At 36.7% G+C, this 10,458-nt stretch overlaps 1 protein-coding gene across 43 annotated transcripts in view; it reads right to left on the bottom strand.

Moving 5' to 3' along the window:
- Window positions 1-754: 754 nt before the first annotated feature.
- Window positions 755-10,458, bottom strand: part of Nrxn1 (neurexin 1) — a 1,065,384-nt gene continuing 1,055,680 nt past the window's right edge. For all 43 annotated transcript variants that reach the window (XM_076942416.1, XM_076942418.1, XM_076942435.1 and 40 more), the window contains one exon: window positions 755-4,186. In XM_076942416.1, the coding sequence (XP_076798531.1) occupies window positions 3,879-4,186 (308 nt within the window). In that variant the 3' untranslated portion in view covers window positions 755-3,878. The remainder of the gene's footprint in view (window positions 4,187-10,458) is intronic.

Raw genomic sequence — 10,458 nt, 5'->3', positions numbered from 1 at the left:
GATCCAAGGTCTTTTGTAATTACCAGCCGTTGGACTGAAAGTTACTGATGGGTTATATGGTTGCCACAACAATGCTTTGCTTTATGAAAACTGAGCATAACTTTTATATAGAAATTGTATGTCTGTTTATATGTATGTTGGGGTTTGGTAAAGATTTTTTGTCTTTTTTCATTTTGCATGTTTTTCAAATAAATATCTTGATGTTTCTGTTTTCTCAAGGCTTTAATTCCTACAAGAAAAACTATTGTAGTTACCATCTTTCCTGTGCATTTACTTGTACTAGACACATTAATTCATAGTATCATGACCACCTTATAACTCTGATAGTATTTTTAGTATGGGGAGAAAGAGAGAGAGAGAGAGAGAGAGAGAGAGAGAGAGAGAGAGAGAGAGAGAGAGAGAGAGAGAGAAAATAGGAAAATCATAGCTAATGAGACATTCTTTAGTTACTTACAGGTGTATTTAACTTTAATTCCATTGCAATTTACAGAGAGTGTGTATTTATGATATAAGCATATATTCATATTATTCCCTGCTAGTTCTGTAATTTTCCATGAAAGCTACATGGAGTACCTGCATCTGAAGTGTACAAGCAGAGGGATTGACTGAGTAGTAAAATGCCAAAATGGGCGTGACATCATCATTTCCTGTGTGTGTCTAGGGATAAGATTTCCTTTCAAATGCTGTCTTCCTCACTGCTCTATTCAGTGGCAAAGTGTTGTCATATGCAATTTTTAAAGTCAATAAACCACAGTTGTATTAAGAAATATTTTATTAACAAAACAGTAAATTCCACTTGCTTAGCATTTCCAATAATGGATAAATTGGCCTTGCAACAGAAAAACAAAACAAAACAAACCCCTTAGATACTCAGTCACTCGAAACACTAGAAGAGCATGATTGAAGTGACCTTCCATTGATTTCTTAGGGATGAACCACCTCACACATTATTTTAGTCATCGTTTTTGTTTTTAAAGGCAACACATTACATGGATTAAAAAAAGAAGCATCCTCATCAGAAAAGTTACAATCAAGAGATGTAGTCACTTTATGCCAGGTAATGTGAAAACTTCTGTGAGTTGCAAGTGACACATGGAACCTGATATGTTTAGTATAAAGATACTTGGGTTGGATTCAAGTCTTTTTCCTTCAAAAATTCACAGTCCTCTCTTTTCCTTCTCCATTCAGGGGGAAAACCTGCTGAGTTTTGTGTAGGTCAGTAAAATTTGATATATGTTGTTACCAGCACTATCAGTTTATATGAATGTGTGGAATTTTGACATTCTTGCTATGAAGGAACACTGAAATCAATTATAAACAGCAAAGCTCCAGAGAGACCATTTAAAAAGCTACAAGTCAATGAATTCTTCCACCATCTTTTAGAATCTGTCCAGATGAAATTAGTTTGAGTTAAATAGATACAATAGATTAAAGTGTGTGTGTGTGTGTGTGTGTGTGTGTGTGTGTGTGTGTGTGTGTGTGTGTAGCTGTAAATTGGTGGTTTTATGTTCCTTTTTATTTCTCTGGCTTTCCCTGAGTAAGACTGAATGAGAGGGGTAGGGGAAAAGACTTGTGAGATCTTTTAACCTGGCAAATTAAAAATATATGAAGACTTGAAACAGAAGAAATGGGCATGGAATTTTAACTTCGTGACATCTATTTTTCAGGTGATGAACTGCTTTTAAGACTTCTTACACAATTTCCTGGCAGCTGTACCTCATTGTGATTTGCTATGATATATATGTATTTCTAAGGTAGTGTTATGTCTGAAATCCAGGCCACTTCTTGGCATGTTTTTCATCAACTAAAGTACTAAAAAAGATGTTTCACATTTTTTGCCTTGCTGATTAAAGCTGATTGTAATGGTATCTTGCTCTTTTATGAAACCTAGTATCATTCTTTTAGATGTTTATGTTGTGATCAATTTTTAGAGAGGCATCACCCTCCAACCTCAAAATTATTTTCTCACATTGATAATTTATTGCTATGAACATCATTGAAACAATATGCAAAACAAGTGTGTAATCTATACTTCACTACTACACAGTGTATGTTAAACTAAAACTATGTTTAATATATAGATGTAAAACCAGAAAAGTTAAAATTTAGTCAATATTCAACAATATAGAATGATGTAAATGGGTAGTAATACAAAATGAAAAATTACTGAGAATACTTTTTTAGTTGAGAAAATGCTTACTTGCCATAAAGCTTAATCACACACACCATGTTTAGAGAATGTATATAATTTTATGGGAAAAAGTTTTCCACTGCAGCAGACAGAGTTTACCAACATTGTTTATATAATGCCTGTAGAGTGATGCATATTTATGCAGCCATGTATGGTGATGGTTCTTTTTCTATTAAAAAAAAAATGGTTCCATTGTACTAGGGACTAAGAACTCAAGGTTTCCTGGAATCAGAATCTCAGTGAAGCAAATCACCCATTTGTTATAATACCTTGGCACAACTGTCTTCCTTCACACTTTCCTTTTGTCAGCATTTCTGTGTTTTGATATTTTATCATATTTGATGGCTGCTTCTCTCTCTCTCTCTCTCTCTCTCTCTCTCTCTCTCTCTCTCTCTCTCTCTCTTTCTCCATGTGTGTGTGTGTTTGTATGTGTGTGTGAATGTTAAACATATATAGAAATATGAGTATTTGGGAAAGAGAAAGGTTTATATGATACTTAGATATATGTTTCACCTTCTAATTCACACCTTTCATACAAATACTAAAACTTAATAATGCAACAGAATGAAGGCTATATATGTAAGAAAAAAAGGAGCTGAATCTTTTTATATACATTCATACATATCTTTCTTAGAATAAACACTACACTGTAATTTTTGTTTAAAAAAGTAAGTAATTGTGGCAATTTATAATGGTGGCAAAAAAATCTGTCTGAAATAATTGTTGCTCCAATGTCATAAAACTCCTTATACTTAGCAACACTTATAACATTGAATTTACCAAAAGTGGCTGAAGAGCAGAGATATATTTTGCATTTTCTATACAACAGGCTATAAAACGTCACTTATCACAGTCCAGAAAGCACACAGAGATGGGTTTATATAAACATATGTAATAACATAGTAAGCGTGCATGAAAATTTCCCAACGATTGCATCTATGCCCTCTCATTTTTGTTTTGAAATTTTAGTGTGAAAATGTGCCTTATATTTCTTATTTTTGAAAATAAGGCCTCCATACTTTTATTTAATTATTATTCCCTCACAAACAGAAAGGGGCTTTTTAATGCATTCCTGCATAAGTCTTCAAAAAAAGCCAGCACTTTATCTCAAATGCAAGTTCCAACCCCTGCTCCAGTTGCTCCAGCTGACCAACTCCTTGTAATCTGCAGATGGTCCCAAAAGAAGACGTTCTTCTCTGGCTCTCCCACTGACTGGCTCCTCAGGAAAGCACTAGCACTTTGGCTGAATCCAGGATCATAGGTAGCTTCTTTGTGTGTGTTGTGTTTTGTGTTGGTTTTGTGTTGTGCCTTGATGTAATACTCCTTTGCTTTATGAATGCGTGCGGTCCTCACCGTCTTTTAGAATGTTCCAGCAACATAAAGACAGGCAGAGTAAATGAAAACACTGCGGATGTTAGGGAATTTTATTGGCCCCTGTTGTTTGTTTGTTTGTTTGTTTGTTTTAGTATTTTCCTTCCTTTCTTCTCTCTTTCATTTTTTGTGTATTTTTTTGAGAAACAAGAGCATGAGATACTTGTTTGTTTGTTTAAAAAGAGTTTTCCCTCCTGATCGCATTCCCTGTCTTCTTTTGTATGTGCTTCATAAAAAGGAAAGTAAATAAGTTTATATTATGTCTCAGATAAAATGAAGACTATTTCTATACAAGTGTCCTTTTCGAATCTTGAGATCAGACATAATACTCCTTATCCTTGTTCTTCTTGTTTTTGTTGGCGCTCTTCGCACTGCTGGGCTGCTTCTCCTTGACCACAGCCCCATTGGACTGTGCTGAGTTACTGATGTAGTTTCGACTCTCATCCACGTGGTATGACCCTTCATCCCGGTTTCTGTACTTGTACATGGCATAGAGGAGGATGAGGATGCACAGAGCAGCTGCCGCTACAATCCCCACCACCATGCCAGTGGTACTGCTGGACTCCCGGATCACTTCTGCGGAGCCTGGGTATGGTTCGCGGCCTCCGACTCGGGTAGGGTTAGCTGTAGGAAACAGGATGAGAACAAAGTGATTATTGAGTTTTTTCTATGCCAGCAAACATGTTAACTTAAGCATCCATTTCAGAGACTGATGAAACAATACCCACTGCTTTAGAGAAAGTATTACTTCACTAAATAAAGTGTTCTCCCTCTCATGGCCACTACACTGTAGGGACTCAATCCAAGTTCAGAGGAAGACAAATATTGCCATCTGTATTTCCATTCTTTTGACAGATGAATTTAGTTAATACCACAGCTCCAATGAGTTCTACAGGACCATTTTCATATCAGTGAGACATCAGAAACCCCACATTAGGCAGTCATGTTGAAGGAAGTTGAGGCTTCTGGATTCATCAGGTCTGCTAAACAAGTATCATCTTTGGAATTCATTCCACTTTGTGATGTACATGATACCAAGCAGTAAAATAATACAAACATTTCTGAATAGTCCAGTTGAATGTTCCTTAAATTTTATTTTTAGTTATGTGTGTGTGTGTGTGTGTGTGTGTGTGTGTGTGTGTGTGTATCTGAGTGTGGTTATGGTAGACACCAGAAGCATTAGATCCCATGGAGGTGGGGTAATAAGAAGTTGTGAAACAGTTGACCAGAGTGCTAGGAACCAAACTCAGATCCTTTACAATATAGTACATGTTCTTTTTTTCATATTTTTTATTGGATATTATGTTTACATTTCAGATTTTATCCCCTCACCCCATTTCCCCCACCACCCAGGAACCCCCATCCCATATCTCCTCCTGCCTCCACAAGGGTGTGTCCCCACCTACCCCCCACTTCCCCCTCCTCACCCTCGAATTCCTCCCCACTCGGTGTTCAGCCTTCATGGGACCAAGGATCTCCTCTCCCACCCATGCCTGACAAGGCCATCCTCCCCTAAGTATACAGCTGAAGTCATGGGTGCCTCCTTTTGTGCTCCCAGGCTGGTGGTTTAGACCCTGGGGAGCTCTGGTTGGCTGGCACTGTTGCTCTTCTCTTGGGGCCATCAACCCTTTCAGCTCTTTCAGTCCTCTAACTTATCCATTGGGAACCCTCGATCAGATCAATGGGTAGCTGTGAGCATCTGCCTCTGGATATGTTCTAAAGGACAGAGCATGTGTCTAGCCCTCATTGCTTGCATTATAAAGTATAACTGTAGAAACATGATTGCAAATAAAACAGAACTCTTCCTTTGCTGTTGAAAATTCATTTGTCTAGTAAGGATACATGTGTCTACACACTGACAGTGAGCTAGCAATCCTCATGCTATGCTTTAATTGTGTATGGTGGTCCATGCCTGCAGTAAATGCCAGCATTTAGCAGCTTTTGGAAAAGAATGTAGGAATGTAACCTTTCAAGTTTGAGACAAATTTAATAATGTAACTACTGGTAATAAAAGAGACAATAGTAGAACACTTGGCTGCTCTGTTGCTTACAAAGCCCTTACCCAACCTTCTCTAAGTAGAGGGAAAGTCCTCCCTTGAGTACAAGTAATGGACTATAGGATGTTTGATGTCCTCTCCCAGGCCTAGGAGGATACTGAAGTTGCCCACAGAACACAAAGGAAACTTCTGGGATGTAGTACAATGAATATGAGAACAAGGGGCAGCTTTGTGCTTCCTGCCTCCAAAGCATGCAAGCCAGCAAAAAAAAACCTTGTCTGTCCTTGACCCTGAACCATTTTCTCTAGAGTTTTTCACATCTTGTTTCTTTTCCTTTGATTCTCCATTGTTTACCTTATCCTAAAGAGGGGAAAATAAAAGATTACTTTTCTGTTGTAGTGGGTTAAGAATGCCGTAACTTTCAGAAGGGTGCACACTGCTTTTAAGCAGTCTCCTTTCCAAAAATATATTGAACATATTTCTGTACATATATATTTGAGTGTGCATGTTTCTACAATGGTACCTGTTAATTGCTCAGCAATATTTACTAATGCACAAAGCCCTGCTTTGAAAACCTACTTTACAGGTGGGAAAGATTTCTTCAAAGATAGACATGCAGCTAAGTCTAATGACCTGTGTTTAATCTCCAGATCACACTTGATGGAAGGGAGGAACTCGCTTTCACAAGTTGTCCTTTGACCTCCATAAACTCACTATCACACACATGAGCTTATAAACACACACACACACACACACACACACACACACACACGCATACACACAAACATACACACACAATGTAATAAAAACTACAAAGAGAGAAACTACATTTTCAAACATCACTAAGATTTCTTCTGTATAAATATAGGGCTTTTGCTGTTAGTTTTTCTTTTCTTCATCAAATAATGCCTCATCAATATAATTGCTTATAAAGCTGTGGTTCTCAGCCTCAAAGAAGCAAGGAGCTCAGCTCTCCATCCACAGAATAGAGCAGGGGAAAGCATTCTGTGCTATGTTTGTGCCACTGCTTTACAAAAGGACTTGTAATGCTGTCTAAAAAGCCTCCGAGTTGTTTCTGTGGCCAAGGTGGAAAGAAACAAAGACTATAATCCACACTATTTGATGACAGGAAATTAATTTCCTCTCAAAAGCCTACTGCAGTAACTCTGTCAGTACCAGGCAAATCAAAGGTGGCACTTTCTCTTTAAATACAGTCATCTTTGCCAAAGTGTGCCAATTAGCTCAGCAGCTAGCTTTACCTAAGTGACAACTTTCTGTATGTGCCTTTGGCACAGTGTTCTTTTATCATGGTGTCTCAAGAGCTGAAAAGGTAATTGTACTTAAATGTTACCTAAATCATTTTATTCTGTACCTGATGAAGGAATGCTGAAACACATTTTCACAATAACCTTACTTTTTCAGAAGGAAATGAATGGATAATGAGATAGAATCCTATTCATTTAGCTTATTATATTACAACTTCAAGGCTTTAATGGGATTAAAGGCTTCAGTTCAATGTGCTAACAAAGCATGCATGTGAGTGTGCACAGTAGGGACTGGTGGTAAATGTTGTCATACTAGAACATTAGTCTCATTTTTTTCTCAACTGTATCTGAGATAGCTTTAGAACAACTGTGCAAGCGGAGCTCAAAACAGGTATGTGCTCGCTCGAGAAGGAGATCACAAAGACACAAGCAAACTTGAAATTTTGCCTGATAAGCATTTGATAAGCATCTCCTGTCTAGTAAATGTACTTTCCCATTCTGCAACACCAGCCAAAATGTTTAAGTCACATGAGAGCTAAAAATAGCTCTGCCTAACCCACTTTAAGAGATTCTAAATATCATAATTCTAAAATAACATAAAAAACACTCTCCAGAAAACTAAAATTGAAACACAATGAAAAAAATCTTCTCATCCCTTTCATTTACATTAAAAATAACAGACATTAAAATAGGTATTGTTACAAAGCTGCTTAGACTATATAGCTGTTTCTATGTTTGCTTGATTAAACAATAATTACTTCTCTTATGTCTCAAATCTCTCTTAAGGCTAAATGATATATCCATTAACTTTTATTATATTGTCAAAGTAATTTATGTGTTAATGAGAAATCTCTTCCATATAAATGTACAATAACTGGCTAAATAACTTTAAATACATTTGCAAATTAAAAATATCATCACTAATGCTGTCTTTTAATGTTCACTGAAAAAAATCTGAGTACATTTCATATTAATTTGAGTGTAGAAAATGTTTGAATGACACTGAGGGTAATTCTCTATTATATAATGTACTCCAAAAATCCACCGAATAGAAGGGCAGCCATATGTTAACCACTTAAGACAGACAATATAAGAAAAACAGTTTAATCAGAGGAATGTATAATTAATCCATATATTGCATGGGCTGATGAATTTTGCATTTTTCATACTTCATAATAAACACAAAATGCAACATTTCTAATGGTTATAATGATCAGTAATGCTCTTTTTGAGCTCCTGTAAAAGCCATGTGAATGAACTTTACTTTTATCCATTATTTTTCTCTTTGTCACAGCATGTGACAGAAATATATATATAAAAAAAAAAAGAAGTAAAAGCTGGGCAGTATTGGCATTGGCCTTTGATCCCACACTAAGGAGGCAGAGGCATGCACATCTCTGGGACAGCTATGTCTACACAGAGAAACCCTGTTTCCAAAATCTAAATGATGATGATGATGATGATGATGATGATGATGACAAGGGGAAGAAAAAGGAGGAGGAGGAGGAGAAAGAAGAAAAAGGAGGAGGAGGAAGAAGAAGAAGAAGAAGAAGAAGAGGAGGAGGAGGAGGAGAAGAAAGAAGAAAAAAGAAAAAGGAGGAGGAGGAAGAGGAAGAAGAAGAAGAGGAGGAGGAGGAGGAAGAGGAGAGGAGGAGAGGAAGAAGAAGAAGAAGAAGAAGAAGAAGAAGAAGAAGAAGAAGAAGAAGAAGAAGAAGAAGAAGAAGAAGAACAACAACAACAACAACAACAACAACAACAACCAAGAGGAGGAGGAAGAAGAAGAAGTGGAATAATCACATACAAATAAGATTTAAATCTAGAAAAGTCAAAAATGAACTCTGATAAGAAGGTACATATAGATTGTTAGAGCTGGTTCATCACACTGAGCCTTAGAGCATGCAAGGTCTAAGTCATTGGTTAATTTCACGGGACCTATAGTGGTCACACAAGAAGCCAAGAAGTAGATATAATGTGGTATGACTAGAAATGGAAATGTATTAAATGTCACTGGTCATATATATTTCAGTTTAAGGCTAGGTGATCGTTTAGGGGAGAATAGGCAAGTCTCCAAAGTATTTACACCACATATGCCCTGACTCATAAAATTAAACAAACAAATATATGAAATATACAGATATATGAAAACATAACCCCAACATATTATTAGATTGTGCAAACTTCCTCATGGCTTAGCCACTTCCTCTACTCTGTAGAAAATCATGTGGAATTACATCATTATCTCACAGAATCAGCAGAAGCAAGTGTAAAATGCTTCTACATGAGGTGAGAGAGTATGACGATTTTGATAGTACCACAAAGGCACTGGATTCTGGATGGCAATTTAATCTAAATGACTGTGAGGTTGTTGGTGGCACTGGCAGAACAGAAAGCCTTTAGCAGGGCCAGGATCTCACTGTCAGCTCTTTTTCCTTTCATATTTTCTTCTCAACACCTATTCAAAGCTATGAAAAAGAGACTTGAGAAAATGTGGCTTTGAATTCTGTTCTCTTTCCTTCTTCACTTCTTTTCTTCCTCCTCCCTTTTTTCTTTCCTCATCTCCCTTGTCTCTTCTACCCTCTGACTACTGTCCTCCATTAAGACAACATCTAAAAGTTTTGTCGTGGTCTGTTTTGGTTCAGCATATTGAAGACTCCTATATGCTTGATCCATGCCTTTGGTAGTCTGATTAATATTGTGGCACCTTACATGAGCATATATCTTCCAAAGTTTAGAAGGCTAACATATTTCTCTATCACTTTTCTCAGAGGATGGCTCATTCTAGCAACAGAAAACCCAAGTGATTTATTCCAGTGTTTTGTTTTGTCAAAATAATATCTGTATTTGCCACTTATTTTTCTTTTTTGCAATATCTCTTTATTTCTTTGCTCATGTTTTTTTGTGTAAGAAAAGGGGAGCCCCATCTCTTCTTGTCCCGCTTAGGTAGTCCTGTTGTTTGTTCTTTGAAATAGCAAAGGTGTAATTTTCTTTCTTTCTTTCTTTCTTTCTTTCTTTCTTTCTTTCTTTCTTTCTTTCTTTCTCTCTCTCTTTCTTTCTTTCTCTCTTTCTTTCTTTCTTTTGTTCTTTCTTACTTACTTTTTTCTTTCTTTCTCTCTTTCTCTCTCTCTCTCTTTCTTTATTTCTTTTTATTGGATACTTTATTTATTTACATTTCAGATGTCATCCCCTTTCCCCATTTGCCTTCCCTAGAACCCCCTATCTCACCTCCTCCTTCTTTTTGCTTTTATACCATTTTAATTACATGCCTGTATTAAGGTCAGTTCTAGGTTGAGGGTCTAGCAATACGATAGATACAAATAGTCAAGGAACAAGCAAGACAATAAACACAAACAGCCATTTAAATTTTTAAGTGGAATTTAAAATTTTTTAATTTATCTTTATGTTTGCTGCCTTCATGTCTTTCTCGGTGTTTCTTCTCTACTGTTCTCTACTGTTCTCTGAATTTTCTCTGAAGATGTCCCTTGTATGTCTGGTGAGCCTTTCCTCATGGAAGAGAGGAAGCTGGTGAGAGTAGCAGATTTAGAGCTCAACCTGTTCAAATTTTTGTATTATTAAGCAAGTTGCTAAGCAAATGGCAGAACTTATTGCCAAACTGCTAAGTGCAAAGCACAATATA

The sequence above is a fragment of the Arvicanthis niloticus genome, chromosome 11, assembly GCF_011762505.2.
Source record: "Arvicanthis niloticus isolate mArvNil1 chromosome 11, mArvNil1.pat.X, whole genome shotgun sequence".
NCBI classification, from domain to species: Eukaryota; Metazoa; Chordata; class Mammalia; order Rodentia; family Muridae; genus Arvicanthis; species Arvicanthis niloticus.
The sequence above is the reverse complement of the archived record's forward strand: the minus strand, read 5'-3'. Positions and strand labels throughout refer to the sequence as shown.